This window comes from Arvicanthis niloticus, chromosome 7 (genome assembly GCF_011762505.2).
Source record: "Arvicanthis niloticus isolate mArvNil1 chromosome 7, mArvNil1.pat.X, whole genome shotgun sequence".
NCBI classification, from domain to species: domain Eukaryota; kingdom Metazoa; phylum Chordata; class Mammalia; order Rodentia; family Muridae; genus Arvicanthis; species Arvicanthis niloticus.
This window is the reverse complement of record NC_047664.1, coordinates 13,675,271-13,691,661: the sequence shown is the minus strand read 5'-3', so window position 1 is coordinate 13,691,661 and position 16,391 is coordinate 13,675,271. Positions and strand designations below refer to the sequence as shown.

Here is a 16,391-nt window from a genome sequence, read left to right as displayed (position 1 = left end):
AATGCCTCAATTTAAATGAACAGGTCCTATAGTGTTCCTTTCGCCCGCGAAAAAGGACACGTGAGGCAGTGTTCGGGTGGTTACCACAGCGAGGCTTTACTTCTTGTATAAAGCGAAGCGAAAAAGACGGAAAGACCGGAAGAGGCACAGCTTAAATACACCCTAGAGTGACGTGTTCACTTCTGATTGGCTGTTCACTCATTACCCATAATACGCCCCGGGATGGGCAGTGACTTTGGCTCGCTTTTTGCCTTTTGCACCTGTGCAGTCAGTTGTTTACTAGTGGGAGGACAGGATGCCCACGCCATCTTGGAACGGCGAATATATCACCGCTAACTGCGGCTTCCTACACTATAGGACATTGTGCCTCCTTACAGCCTCTTTTGGAGGACATTATTTCCAAACTTGCTTCTTGTGGCCCCAACATTGCCACTGTCCAGTCTATTTCTGCTGGAACAACAAACAGAGCTCACCAAGGAGCAGACACAGGCTTTGAGTACAGGACAAACAAGCAAGCAAGCTTCTTCTCTATTCTCAACTCAAGGCTCTTCCTGCCCTGCTTTTCTTGCTGATCCTTTGGCAGATGTGATTTAAATAGGAATGAATGCCCCCCCCCCCATGTGTTTGAATGCTTGGCTCATAGGAAGTGGCACTATCAGGAGATGGAGCCTTGTTGGAGGAAGGGTGACACTGTGAGGGCAAGCTCAAGCTATGCCCAGTGTGGCAGTCCTGTGGATCAAGATGTCGAACTCTGATGGCTCAGAGGTTAGGTGCACTGACTGTTCTGGAGGTCCCAAGTTCGGCTCCCAGCAACCATATGGTGGCCCTTAACCATCTGTAATGAGATCTGGTGCCCTCTTCTGGCCTGCAGGCATACATGCAGGCAGAACATGTATACATAATAAATCTTAAAACAAACAAAATCTCAGCTCCTTCTCTAACACCATGTCTACATGCATGCCGTCCACCATGTTTCCTGCAATGACGACCAGTGACGGACTAAAAACCTCTGAAACTGTAAGCAGCCCCAGTTGAATGTTTTCCTTTAGAAGAGTTGTTGTGGTCATGGTGGTTCTTTACTGCAATAAAACTTCAACTAAGACAAGGATTTTGCTAATGTGTATATGTAAAAGATTTGTGTATGGATATGTGCCAGCACTTACATATATGCACCGCATGTATGCCCGGCACCCATGGAAGCCAGAGAAGAGTGTTCCACCTCCTGGAATTACAGCTACAGCTAGGTATGAGCTGCCAGGTGTGGGTACTGGGAACCCAGCCTGGCTCCTCGGCAAGAAGAGCCAAGTGCTGCTAACTGCTCAGCTGCCTCTCCAGACTCACATGTAAACGTGGATCACCCCACATCAGCTCTTTGCTGTTGGCCTATAGGTGTATCTGAAGCATTCCTCTACCGGCTTCTGGAGCAGGGAGCTTTGCAGATTGCACTTTTAGAGCAATAGGGACAGGGCCCCTTGAAGCCCTTCCTACTTAGTAATCACGTCTGCCCTCCTGAGTCAGCTGTGGTTGGAAAATAAAGGGGGAGTATCGGGGTCTGCAATGCTACTCGGGAAGCAGAGGCAGGTGGATCTCTAAGTCTGAGGACAGCCTGGACTACAGAGTGAGCTCCAGGACAGCCAGGGGACAGGCTTAAGTATGTTGGCAAACATGTTCAAAAGCAAAGTACTACCAGGTAGACAGAACTTGAGTTATATACAGGGATGTTCACCTCTGAAATCTAGTACCTCCCAAAGGCGAGAGAGGAGTGTGGCACTTACACCCCTGACTACTGCTTCCTGGAGTGGCTGGCACATAGTGGGTGCTTGGCAGAGGTAATGGGGGATACTTGTCATAGCACTGGCAGAAATCTTAGCTTAACCATCCTGGTCTCAGAGAGCAGAAGGTAAGGTGTAAACTAAGATAAAATGGTCACACGTGCACAGGAACAAGGCCCCGTAACCAACAAGGACAGATGTGGCAGGGGTGTTCAACAGCTGGTAGCAAGAAAGCCCGATTTGTGCACCAAGTACTGGCTTCAATTCATGTCTCTGCCCCACCTCCATCAAGTGGGTAGGACAGTGCCCTCAGAATCTAAGCCTTGGCTACATTAAGTTCTCAGCATTCCTAATGCTGTGACCCTTTAACACAGTTCCTCAGGTTATGGGGATCCCAACCATAAAAGTATTTTGTTGCTATTTCATAACTGTAATTTTGTTACTGTTATTAATAATATAAGAATCTGATATGCAGGATATCGAATATCTTGACCCAGAGGTTGAGAATACTACCTTAGATGAAGACCTTGGGTGGGAGATTAAAACAATGAACAGCAGATTTCCCTTCAGAAAATTACACTTGGGGAGTAAATCATTCACTAAAACAATCTAAAATGGCAGCTCCACCCTTGAGTAGATGCTCCTGGGGGATGCACTGTGTGTGCTGGGATTTGGCCTCAGTGCCTTGTGGAAATCTCCCATCCTACCCAGATACCCCATAGAGAAAACCCTGTGTCTGTAAGACAAGATTAGTTTCAGGAACCTGCTGGCATTCCTTTGCCTCTATTCTTACTTGAGACACAGTGGTTCTCCAAAGTGTGACAAATTCTCAAAGGGTGAAGGGAAGGCCAAGCAGTAACTTTCACAAGCCTTTTGCCCCTGTGGCCCCATCAGGTCCGTCCATCCTCTAGGGTGTGTGTGGGGATGGGTACACAATAAACCGGAGCTTGGCAAGGTCCTGAGTGCAGAACAAGCTTTGCTTTTGCTGAGGTCTAACCTTGACTAGAAATAAAGTAAACCGACTGCTGGGTTTGAAAGACACCACGACCAAGATAGCCTCCGACTGTCCACCTCAGTAGCTGTGACCACTGGGAAGCCCTGTGGCAAACCTGACATTGGAGAAGACTCAAAATAACTATGACTCCAGAGCAGTGTGAACACTCAAAAAGCCATGTCCTGTTGTTTGCATATTACCAAGGACGGCTTTTGTTCTATAAGGGGGAAGCAACAGGAGCAGTACAGCCTTCCTGGGTCTACGGTCTTTATTCTCCCTTGTTCTTTTTCATAAAACATTTGCCTCTCCTTGTGGAGGGCTCAAGGCAACAACAACCTATAAAACATGAGAAGCGTCACCATTCGTCATTCCTATTCATTCTTCATTTGTTACAGCTTTCAAAGCCAGGTCTGTCTGTCTGTCTGTCTGTCTGTCTGTCTCTCTCTCTCTCTCTCTCACACACACACACACACACACACACACACACAGTGTGACAGAGGGACCCAGGCTCACCATATAATGCTCTCTGTTTGCTATTTCTTCCTTTGCTAATTCCCTACCAGGCTGCTTGGACAGGAAAGAAAAAACAGCCGTTAGTCCCAAGGCTAGATTTAAAAGCATTTAATGACATAGCATATATTTAACAGATAGGGCAAAAGTTGAGAGGTCCAGGTCGTACGATGGAGCACCAGGCCTGAGCGCCCACGCCCTGTCCAGGCTCAGACTCTGGGGATCATTCCTATCGATGCCATTTTGATTGTGCAGTAAGATGAGAATTTGTCATTACAATAGTTACAGTGACAGAGAAATGCACACTATGTATCAAATAGCAGATATAATGAAGCAAATTATAACAGTGTGGCCACGCACGAGCAAGTAACCATTAGAGTAACATTACTTTGTCCAGTAAATGCTTCAGTTCCACTTATACACTTAGCAATGATTTAAAGGGTTTATTATACATCTAGTTTTATTATACTTTGTACTAGAATTATCTCAAACATACAATATAATGTATTTCAGAAAAAAAAAAGATTGAAATTACAGATTATTTAAAACCTTATCAATTTTCTATTCCTTCTTGTATACTGACATTCTGAACTGTCACAGCAATTGACGCAGGAAAGCTGCATGTCACGTGTTAGTGAGAGACGCCGGATACAAATGGTTTGGCCTGTAGGTTAACATGGCGCTGCACCGCGGCTGCAGCGAGAGATCAGAATACACCATCTGTTTAATAAAGGCTGCGCCCATCGTGGGGCACTTGTAAGTCATGACTCAGGGTAACCACGGAAGTGAAGGGAGAGTAGTGTCGGGAAATCGGTCCATCGTCTCTGGAGAGCACAGGAAATATTGAGTAAGCACCGCTGCCTTGCACGCCAACAGCATCAGAGGCGGGTTATTTCCAACACAGCCTCACAAAATTGAGGAACAGTTTAAATATTGAGATCTAATCTATATAATTTCATTAAAAAAATCTGGCCTTCCCTCTGTACCTCAAACTTTTTAAACTTGGAGATAAAGTGTTTAGGTATGTTTCCCCCACCCCTCAGAAATACTCTATAAATTAAAAAATTTATTTAAAAAAAAAAGAAAAAAATCAACTACATGGAGGAACTTTAGGCACAGAGTAATGTGTTGGTCTGAGCTTGCATGCTGGACTCTTACTAAAGGTAAGAGAAGGGCAGGACAACAGGGGAGTTCACTTCTTTTTGCCGAAAAGGCTGAACCGCTTCTCTTTGTCTTTCTCTTTGTCCTTCTCCCTCTTGCCAGGACTGGACTCGCTGGTGATGGTGACAACGCTGGTGGGTAAGGTCTGGGCCCGGCTGGATGCTGGCGTACTCTGGGTGCTGGCAGACGTGTCGTGTTTGTCAGAGGAGATGGCAGAGGAGATAGCCTGGATCCACGTGTTCATTTCCTCCTAGATAAGAGGAAGAGACACAGGGAAGACGTGGTCAAGATGGTGGGCATGAGGAGTTCCGGCCTCACCACCATGACCTTCCAAGCCCGACAGCTAGAAGGCTTGGCAGCAGTGCCTCTAATAGGTCACTGTCCTTAAATGCCTACCTGCTTTCTTAGTACCACAGTGGATATGGCTCAGCCCCTCAGATGGGCCCAGTGCTCTGCACCTGCAGGCCATTACTCGGGGATACAGTCCTACCTACCTACAAGAGCTAGGAGACTAGTCTCAGGCTGTGAGATGTGTGTGTGTAGACATGAGTTCATGCTCACCAGAAGACAGTTTTTCAGAGTCGACTCTCTCTCTATATAAAGTATGTCCTGGGGATCAAACTCAAGTTATCAGCCTTGGTGGCACCCTTTACCAAACAAGCCACGCCCCCTTTCCACAGTTCTCTCTCTAGGTGGGAGGGGCCTTTTAAAGTTTAAATTGCTGTACCTGTTGTTAATGGCAACGGAGTACAGTGCAGAGGCTTTGGACTGGCATCAGGACGCACACTCATTCCCGAGCCACCTCCCTGTGCCTTGCTCTAAGGAGTAGCAGGCAAGGGCCTTGCTCCTAGTTTCCAGTCAACCTACTGGATGTTGCTCTAGAGTCCCTCCCTTAATGAGGGACAAGATGGTATTTGCTGGCTGTGAAGACCAGACAGTTGAACATCCCACAAATACTTCCATGAACTTTGTTATCTGAGAAAACACAACCACGCAGTGACTTACATCGTCTTTGGCTTGGAAGAGGTACTCGTTTCCGTCACTTAGTCTGCAATTCCAAGAAAATCACAATTATGTAGTTAACAATTTCATATTAGAAAGTTAAAAAATATAAATAAAAACTACAGGCCAGGTGTGGTGGTTCACACCTTTAATCCCAATACCCGGGAGGCAGAGGTAGGTGATCTCTGGGAGTTCGAGGCCAGCCTGGTATATAGCTCAATTTCCAAGACAGCCAAGAACTTTGTCTCCAAAACCAAAAAAAAAAAAACAAAACAAAAAAACAAAAAAAAAAAAAACCAAAAAAAACAAAAAAACCAAAAAAACCCCAAAACAACAGCAACAACAAAAAAAACCACACCAACCAAACAAAAAAATCAAAACAAACAAAACCCCATAGTCCCCTTATCTAGGGTGGGTTACAAGCAGGCCAAGGGCTTTACTTCAGAGATGCTACATGGGTTATTGGCCAGGCCTGGAGATGTGCATTGGCCCCACAATAGTCCCTGGTCATTAAGAAGTCACACATTTACCAGATAAATCCAGTGCTTTAATCCAACAGAAGAATCAAAAAAGTCCAACCTCCAGAAGGTTTGGCTTTGTTATGGCCAATACCACTTGGATTCTTAATTGCTGACCAGAAATGAATTCAAGAGAAAACATCAAAAAATGCGAGTATTATTGAAATTCTAGCTTCTGAGTTTGTGTCTCCCACATCTGCAGATTCTAGAGTTGCCCATTGACATGAAAAAAAAAAAAGTTCCTCTAGATTTCTCTTATGGGAATGAAGGCAGCCACAGCTGGGAGGCCATCAGCATCAGTGTGGTACTGTGAGGTTGGTCCTACGGGTGCAGCAGCAGGAACTGACTTGAGGTCCACGGAGTGGGTGCTAAGATGGAACAGCCAAGAGGTCAAGCTATCTGGGACTCTGATGACAAAATGTCTGTCTCTGATCTAAAGCCCCTCAAGACTCCTCAAGACAGCATGTGACACCAACCATCAGCCCTAGTGTTCCCACCTTCGCCTAACTAAGATGAAGCTCGTCAGATCCAAAGCGACAGAGCCAATCAATCAGCAGCACACTACGTGACCAGGGTCACTTACTTTACTTCCTGTACTTACACAGGAATTCTGAAGATATGTGTGCATGCACATTCGTGAAGATCAAAGACAACGTGCAGGAGGCTCTTTCCTCCCTTCCCCCTTTCTTTCCCGTCCCTCTCTGCCATGTGGGTTCTGAGGAGGGAGGCTGTGTAATCAGGCTTGGCAGCAAGCACCTTTACCACTGCGCACACTCTCACCCACCTTACCTTATCTTTTTACACTTTTAAGAAATGACATGGTTTGCCTATATCCAAACCCAAGGAGCATGGGTGTGGATGTGGTGTGAGGGGGTGTCTTCCACAAGGAGGAGTCATTTGGATGCAGAAGTGTGGGAAGAGCTGGGGAGGATGCCTGCCCCACCCGTGCTTCCTGCATGCCTCCTCAGGCTCTAGGATGACTCACAGTACCTATCTGGAGCAAGCATGGTAATTCCTTAGTCTGCACAAGCCAGGACCACTCGAGATGGGGTTTTTAAAGCTCCCATTATCTACTTCGATGTTACCAGCCCAGAGCAGCGTCAGGAACAGTGTGTTCCAGGTCAGGAAATGAAGGCTCCTCTTCCTCTGGGTCCAGATGCACGACCAGGCCCAGGGAAGAGCGGAAAGCCTTGGTCTACACAATCAACCCAGCAAGTCTCAGTGCGCTATGTGCAGACTTTGTGGGAAAGCCAGCCTCAGTGAGATGACACCCCCAGCCAGCCAGGAGCTTGAAAACTCTCACCTTAGTTTGAACACGTGCTTCTTCTTCTTGTAGTCAAGGGCCACTTCACAGATGGCCTCTTTCAGGCTCACAGGGACCTCACTGTGGTAGGGGATGCCAGAAGCAGCACTCTTGGCATCTTTATAGAAGCCCATTTCCTGGTTATTTATGACACAATACACATTGTGCCAGGACCTGAGCGGGTACAGCAGAGAAACAAGTATCAAGGCTCTGTGCTCACCCTTGCCCAAAGAATCTCTACGAAAACATCTTCACACACAGACTGACTACCCCTTATCCAAAGCCTCTCTAAACTGAACCTATACCTAATACCAGCCTCCGCCCCAACCTCTCTGGAACAGCGCACGCGGCTGAGGATGCAGCTCTGTGTCAGAGAACATGCGAGCCTCGGTCCCTTCTGTCACATGTTCCCCCAAAGCTTTTCATTGATGTTCAGGAACACAGAGGAGGATCCTGATTCTCAAGCACAATCTCCCCCAGCCTTAATGATGACATTCTTTCTGTGGTTCAGCTACTGACGAGAGGGTAGGGTCCTTAGTGTTAAGGTATCCCTTTGGGGAGCTAGACTCAGGTATGTGCCAACAGTACACAGGGGCAAACTGTTAGAACAGGATACCTTAATGAGAACATCAGACTGTAACCTAACTCAACACAGACACAACTGTGCCTTTGCATAGTGGACACTCCAGGTGTACAGTAATCCAGACATCTGGCAGACCAGCTAAGTGCACAAGCTTTGGAATTATATGTGATTTTCATCTCAGTTTTACCATTTACTGGATGTCTAAAAAAGTATGCTTTCTACAGCCTCACAGAGCCCCTACTTCCTCACTGGCTAAATAGTAAACTTAGAGACTGGTGGGAGATGGCCATCTGAAGACTCAGAGAAACGAGGACCCGTGAATGCTAGATCCCATGAGGAGCCCTACAGTGAAGTCGCTCTGCTTTACCAGACTGTTCAACTTAGCTACAGTGAACTCCTCACGACCGTTCCTGTGATTCCCGCCCAGTGAGCACTCTACTCTCGCTCCACTTCTCAACACACCGGTCACACAAGGAAGACAAGCTCTGACCTCTGAATACCAATCCTGCAAGTGCCGGGCCACCTCTGCCCGGGCGACTTCCCTCCCCGCTTTCCCACGTCCTATCTTTACCTGCTCGAGGCTTTCTTGTTGTGGGCCTCCCACTCATGCTTCCGATTGAGGAAGCCTTCCATCTGGGCTGCGGGCGTCTCCAGGGTCCTGGCCGGCAGGGTGGCAGCACTCTGGGCCGGAAGTGCAGATTTGGCCTTGCGGTCCGAGGTGGGGGAGGGAACAGGACTGGACTCTTTGGAGCTCGTCCTCTGATCAGCAGCACCGTTGACCATTTCGCTTGTTTCCATGGTTCCTGCCATCTAGGGACAGCGGAGAGGCCATTCAGAGAACCCTGAGAGCAAGGGAGGACCACGTCCACTCTGACTCGCACACGTGGCTGTGTATAAAAGCCTGGCACAGATGGAGGCAGTGCAGTAAAACCAGTGCACACCCCGCAAAGCCAGCTGGACACCAAGGGCATTAGAAGGTGGGAATGGATTAATGACCGCCCGCTTGCGGGGAAATGAGAAAAGCAAAATGCCAGTATGAGTTTTACTGCACTCTACTCCTCTGACTAATCCATTCTCGCTCACAGAGCTCCAACCATCTCTTCTTATGGTTACTTTAAAACACAAAGACAATGGGAACAATCACACATATTAAGTATGAGAGTGGACGTTATACAGCAGCCACCTTACATCCAAGGGCATCACCAGAAGGGCTGAAGTTGAAGCAAAAGGGCATTCACAACAGATGGAGAGACAATCCTGTCAGAGCTACACAGCATTCCCCCAGATGCAACAAGTAAACACCTTTGGTTTCTCAAAGAGGCTCCCTGCTGCTTCTCCCACACCCGCCTCTCCAGATCACCAGAAACACATGCAGAAATTAGGACAACAGTCATGCATTTCACATCTACCATCCCAGTTAGACTTTGGAACTTAAGAGCTGGAAGGAAATGAGGCACAACTGAACCACATCTGCCCAAGTTGATTGTGAGTGGGTTGTAGTTTGTGTTAAAGGAGCTGAAAAAGCCAGTCACAGTCACTCAACACCACACAGCTATTTACCCCCAAACAAAGACTGAACCAGGGCCTTCCCCATCACAGGTGGTTGATCACGGTGCCTTGCTGCACTGAGACGGGAGCCCAGAGACAGCCAGGCTTCCAGCGGCTTTGACCCTTCAGTCTGGAGACGTCTTCAGGAGCGTTCCTTCCCAAGCTCACTTAAATTGTAACCCACACGGTTTTTCGGCTTTGGAAATGTAGTAGGGTCTTGATTCATTATCGTTTTCGGCCTGTGTACCATTAACTGTAGCAGCCCCTGGCTGATATACCCAGGGCATGGATTAGCAAGTTACTAAAGCTGGGTGTGGCTGATGCTTTAGTAGATTACAGACAACCTGCACCCCTCATACACAGACAAACATGGAAGTATCAATGGCACAGTCATTAGCTACAGTCCCCCACCACTGCTGCCCAGAGTCAGAGTGACACCCAGTTAGCAGCAACCTTGGCAATATAAGCGGTCGACTGGCCACAACCCACTTCAGCACTCAGATCTGTCAACTCTCTTGCTTAGGTCTTATCTAGATTGATGGACCCTGCTTATTTTAAACAAAGCTAATAATCTGGATAAATGGTAATGAAAACTTGGTAGAAGGATATGAAATTATAACCTTATGCAAACTAGCATAATCAGCATCAAGGTTTAGGGTGTGACTGGAGACTATGCAGTCTTAAGGTAGTTTCTGATTAAAATTCTCTATTCTCATACCAATATGGTAAATGGATTATCAGGGGAAAAAGACATGGGGTGGGGGACAGGGTGCTTAGTTGGCTTGGCTGTGAAAGCAGCAGCCTGCAGGTGTGGTCTGAGCACAGACCACCTCTCTTCCCTTTGCCTTGCTTTGTTGCCCAGGTGGGCTCTAACTCCTAATCCTCCTGCCAGATTTCCCCAGTGGTGGGGATTGCAAGTATATCCCACTACACCTGGATTCTCCTTTCACTGTTAAGGGCAAGCTAGATGAGGAGAAACAGTCAAAGCCCAAGTCAAAACAATGTTGAGGGATCTTACAGTTGACAAATCTCTTCTAGTGGGATCTCAGGAAACTCATGTAAGGAGCACGTGTGAGTCGGTGTGGAAGGCCTGAGCCGGTGTGAGTTGAGAGAAACATGGGTTAGTACGTACAGACACCAGGTTAAAAAAAAATTTAGTGCTGCAGCTTTGATGTGGAAACCACTAGTGGCTGGGTGGGCAGAAGTTTATCTAGAAATGGCTATAATTTATCAGAGCTGGTCACACTTCAAGGTAGTTGAAGACAAGGGAAGTCTCTTCTGATGGAAATTCTGCAGCAAAAATTTTTTCTTTGGAGTTAGAAGGAAAGAGAAAACCCCACACCAGTATGCAGAGATAATTAATGTTTATGCAAATGAAATCACTAACCAAGAAAACAATGAAAATAAAAGGACAAAATGACCTTTAATGAACATGTGCTGTAAGCATGCCAACAAATAAAGAAACAAAATGACCTTTAATGAACATGTGCTGCAAGCATGCCAGCAGACAACACACACCACTAGGACAGACGTCAAAAGCAAATCACAGTGCTACGATCAAACAGTGGTACATGTATGTGATCAGCCCCTCCCCCACGCACATGTTGTTGCTTCTCTTTAGCAATTAGTTCAGAGTGCTTTTGTGGCCAGGCACATCTGAGGCACTGAAATCAGGATGTGAACATGAACGCAACATGAACAGCGGCAGCACAGGAAACACCTGATTTGTTTTTAAAGGACATGAAGCAACACCATTTTCGAGTTCATTAACATGAGTCTCTGCATCATCATCCAAAATAATGAAAGTGCTTTTTCTTCTTCCAATACAATCCAATTGTTAATTAAAAACACAGGCAAAAATAGGCAGCAGAGCAAATGCTAAACAGTATCATAGCACTCCTGTCTCGTGTGCTTATGTGCGTTTTGTCTTTTGATATAAAAAAGCATTAAAATTTGGTATCAGTCTGGATGACACAAAACTTAAACACACAGCACATATATGGAAACAACATATATAAGTAAGTATGATCATGTATACCATATTATATATATATGATCAGTGACACAGTATGATTTGTGGCCATAAAGACATATTCAGGGAACCCTAGTGACCAAAGAAAAAGCTATAGTTTTTTTTTTTTCCTAATATAAATCTGGATGTGTTTTAAGGCAGAGACCCAATAATGATGCACACTAGCCCAGAGTATAAGAAGCTTGGTATCTATGTAGATACCTATCTGCGGTTACGGGTAGGTAGATGCTTGGTATCTATCTAGATACCTATCTGCGGTTACAGGTCGATAGATGTGTACATAGAGATTAGGAAGAACAAACAAGATGCTATATGATGTTATCCTGACAAAAGAAAAAAATGCATCATGAAATGAAAAGACAAATTAGACTTAGCTCATGGAAAACACATACCAAACAGGGCTCTGACTCCACTAAGACATCTAAATATGGCAAGCGAGCAAGGGAGTGTCTTGCAAGGCTTTGCTGCAATGAGGGTCTGGTTTGGTTTTGATCAGAACCAGGAAGTCACCCCTTTTATCAGCTTTTACTCCTAAGAAAAAGGATTTCTGTTAAAATGTTTTCAATCCCTACTAGTGGCCCATCCATGCCATCCTGAGGACTCCTTCCTAGAAAACTGTGAGATTCGTCTGACATACAGGAGTTTCTGTCACTAGAAACACTGACGTGGCAGCTCTCTAGGGCCAGGACACCTCTGCAGGGGCTCCCAGGCACAGGGCATTGAGTGCACTGTTCAAGTAATCAGGACGGACCAAAATGGCTTTTGTTCCATTTGCCTAAAAAAGTAAAACAGTTTGGTACCCTGAAGTCTCTGACTGATGTCTGGTAGGCAGGTTCCTAAAACACACCAAGAGCTGCTGGCATCTGCCACGTCCTGAGTGCTGGCAGTGGTAACACTGACCAAGACAGAACTGGTGGCAGCAATCAGTGGGCTGTACCTTGTGTTGCACAGAAGTCTACATTTCTGGGTTGAGAACTTGGCAGAAAAGAGAGGATTATTGGGCTTGTACAAAGTAATAAATGACCCGAGGGTCTCAGAACATTTGGGGTCCTGCACCTAAAGCTTAAGCAGTTTCCCAACAAGATTCAGCTTCTTTTCGGCCATTTGATGAATGCATTCTCCATGGAATGTTACACAACGACTGCAGGCCTAACCTTAGTAGTAAGCGCTTCCTTCCTGACAAACGCTCTTACTAGTTACTAAAAACTACTATAGGGTAATAACACTTGGAAGTAACAGCACCTATAGCAGAGCACTGTGCCCTGTTAGTGTAACTCGTGTGTGCCGTACCTGTTAGATTCTAATTTCTTCATTATGCTATAATTTAATTTCAATTACTCATGTAAAATCTTAAAGTAAAAAGCTCACAATAAATAAACAAAAATTAAGTATGCTGCTATGAGGCAATGAGGATCCAAACAAACATAAATAAATGCAAACAAATGTGAAATCAAGGAAAGCTATGAATTAAGTAAAAGTTTTAACACTGGGTGACGTGGTAGCCAAAAGGTCAAAGGATGTGGACAGAGTGGTTCTTGACAAACGGTAGTGAACTTCACAGTCCAGACCATGAATGGTCACTGGCTGTCCGTCTGCTATTAAAGTTTTTGTAGTTTTGGTACGTTTGAGAGCGGTAACTAACCCGTGGAGATCCCTGCTCAGCCGGCAAACCATTCTGGGAAACTTGGTCTCCTTTTGAAGTATCCCTGTTAGGGTGAGATTGGGAGAAGGAAGGGAAAGATAGAAGGGAAGAGAAAGAAGGGAAGAGAGAAGGAAAAACAAGCGTGAACACTCTTCTTCCACACAACGTCATGTTGTTACACCTGGCATTCCTATGTGTTTACGCCTTCAGAAACGCTGTCACCACCCCCACCTGCTAAATCCACTTTAGACATTTCCGTGCAGCTTACAACCTACCAATAGCCTTCTGCAAACAGGAAATCAGTTCTCCTCTATCACAGAATCACTGGCTTGAAATCTCAGTGGTGCCTCTATCCAGTGAGTCACCCAGAGAAGTGTGTCTGTGTCCCGGTGCTCCCCCTCCTCCACATTTCACTCCATCATGTGACTGTTCTCAACTGTCACTTGGTATGGCTACATGGTTTTCCAAGGTATAGATGAGAGAATGCGTAGGAAAGATCTGTTCCTGGCTCTACGAGACTCAGAACAGATGGCCCAGATTCCCACTTGCCACCAAAACCAACGTTTTAGCCTCTGTGCTTCCAGTGCCTCACCATTGCTGGGACTCAGCCTCCTCTGAAACCTTCGTGCTTGGCTCTGGAGAAGGTGGCCGCCTCTTTCTTTCTTCTTCCTCTTGCTGTCTGCGCACTTCCAGTAGCTCCAACTACAGGAGAACAAGCCGCTGTTTATCAGGGTTAAGACCTTTGATGCTTTTGAAGAAAGTTCTAGAAACCCAGGAGACTTGTTCTATAATGGTTCATTCTGGACAAGCTACTCCAAATGTAATGGCACTATGTCCATGAGCACCGCAGCTACAATCTAAAGCTGCAGGGAACTGAGGGCTCTCTACCCCTAGCTGAAAACTCCTTTGGATGGTTCATTCCCTCTGGGAATAGAGATTTCAAAATTAACTCTGTATCTTCTTAATTTTGTTGAGAGGAAAAAGTTGCTGGGATTTTAAGCCGGACTTTCCATGAAGTCTCAATCAAAACCCACCATGAACCCACAAAAACATTCAAGGAAGCCATCTGTATTGTAGTAGAGAAACAGGGAAAAGGAATTAAAGCCACAGATTAGTCTTCCTGAAATGAACCCATCCCATGAGCAATACATATATTGTAAAAGAATTCTGTTTTGACACGTAGTCACTGCCCAGAAGCACCGGTGGCAAGGGTCCATGTTCTATGAGCACAAACGACCGGAAGAAGAAGAAGGGCCAGCGCTTAAGCTCGACAGTAAAGCTTTGGCTGGCAGAGACCATCTGGAATGGAGATCACTTAACAGTGGTCCAAGACCAAGATAGGACCTGAAGCCTATTTGATTCCTGGAATTCACGCAAATAGGCAAAGTACTGCACCGGACACCTCTGGGACACTTACTGTTGTCAGCCTTTCCAGGGCAGAGAACCTCTCATCCCAGGTCGCTGCAGACTTCTCAAACGCCTCATGGCGTTTAATAAGCTTCTCTACCTCGTCTACACTCTGTCCGATTTCGCGGCTGGATAGGTATGGTTCCTGTCCGAGCAGCCAAGCCTCTGCCACACTGGCATCCCTTGAGAACTGATGGACCTCCAAAACTGCACAGGGGAAGAGTGAGTGTCCGTCACAGGGCCACACAATGGCTCTGCCGTAAGCATATCGATCTTATCATCTATGATACCAAATACCATCAAATATAAACACAGCGAGCCACACAGGCAAGAATGTCGCACGAATGGGGTAAATTGCTTTAACTGGATTTTGACTTAACCTAATATATTAAAAAAATACTATTTTAACACAATACTTTTCTGTTTACCAAATATGAATTTAAGTTAAATTTTATAAGTAAGCACATAGTACAAAAATTCAAGATGATTTCTATTTTCTAAGAGCCATATGTGGACAGTGGCTCTCAGGGGGACTATACAGGCCTAAAATTCACTCTGGTCATATGGCCCTAATTCTAAGAGGTTAGTAGATCTCAGAACCCTTACAGGACACACAACTTATACATGCCAGATTATGTAGGAATTCACATAGCAGTTTGTGTTAGGCTGAAATCCAGTCTTCTCTTAGGGGACTGAGAGGACAGGAATACTAATGAAGGGGAGGACAGGGTCTTGTCCTCCATGTGAGGAAAAGTTCTCCTCTCGATGTAGTTATGAGGAAGTGGATTAGAACCTGGCCCAGCTGGACTACCAGGGCACGTTCGTAGCATCTCACTCAGCAGTGCTTTGGCCAGTCAGATTAGAACCTACTGTGAGGAGTACCACTGGGCCAGGAACAGGTCAGCCATCTCATTTTAACATTATGATGGACACCACAATATATCAATTGACAAGAAGCCAGGGAACTGTCGATTCTTCAAGGCAGTTCACAGGCAAGTCATCACTGCACACCCAGGCTGTAGCCTGGTGTCCAGTTCACAGGCAAGTCATCACTGTACACCCAGGCTGTAGCCTGGTGTCCAGTTCACAGGCAAGTCATCACTGCACACCCAGACTGTAGCCTGATGTCCAGTTCACAGTCAAGTCATCACTGTACACCCAGACTGTAGCCTGGTGTCCAGTTCACAGTCAAGTCATCACTGCACACCCAGACTGTAGCCTGGTGTCCAGTTCACAGGCAAGTCATCACTGCACACCCAGACTGTAGCCTGGTGTCCAGTTCACAGGCAAGTCATCACTGCACACCCAGACTGTAGCCTGGTGTCCAGTTCACAGGCAAGTCATCACTGCACACCCAGACTGTAGCCTGGTGTCCAGTTCACAGTCATCACTTCACACCCAGACTGTAGCCTGGTATCCAGTTCACAGGCAAGTCATCACTGCACACCCAGACTGTAGCCTGGTGTCCAGTTCACAGTCATCACCGTACACCCAGACTGTAGCCTGGTGTCCAGTTCACAGTCATCACCGTACACCCAGACTGTAGCCTGGTGTCCAGTTCACAGTCATCACTGTACACCCAGACTGTAGCCTGGTGTCCAGTTCACAGTCAAGTCATCACTGCACACCCAGACTGTAGCTTGGTATTCAGTTAATAGCAGGAATGACACAGGTTTTGCTACACAGAATGAAACTGTCCCAGAGTTCTCAACGCCTGCAAACGAAATCCTCAATAACAGAATGGCCCCAAATAGAACATCAGAGGGCTCTGGGCTCAACTGGGTTTTCTACACAACTTCAGTTTTTACTAAGAGTCTACAATATATAGGAATGGGGTTAGAATATAAGAGCCTCGAGTAGCAACACTATGTTAGAATATAGTTAAAAAAAAAAGCTTGAACTACTTTTAATGTTCAAAT

General features: G+C 46.0%; 1 protein-coding gene across 2 annotated transcripts in view; it reads right to left on the bottom strand.

The window, feature by feature from the left end:
• Positions 1–3,372: 3,372 nt before the first annotated feature.
• The window catches only part of Sptbn1 (spectrin beta, non-erythrocytic 1), a 159,646-nt gene continuing 146,627 nt past the window's right edge, over positions 3,373–16,391 (bottom strand). For both annotated transcript variants that reach the window (XM_076937963.1, XM_034508259.2), the window contains 7 exons: positions 14,483–14,679; positions 13,658–13,767; positions 13,066–13,129; positions 8,415–8,653; positions 7,261–7,434; positions 5,443–5,485; positions 3,373–4,687 (listed from right to left, as the gene is read on the bottom strand). In XM_076937963.1, coding sequence (XP_076794078.1) covers positions 4,469–4,687; positions 5,443–5,485; positions 7,261–7,434; positions 8,415–8,653; positions 13,066–13,129; positions 13,658–13,767; positions 14,483–14,679 — 1,046 coding nt within the window. In that variant the 3' untranslated portion in view covers positions 3,373–4,468. The remainder of the gene's footprint in view (positions 4,688–5,442; positions 5,486–7,260; positions 7,435–8,414; positions 8,654–13,065; positions 13,130–13,657; positions 13,768–14,482; positions 14,680–16,391) is intronic.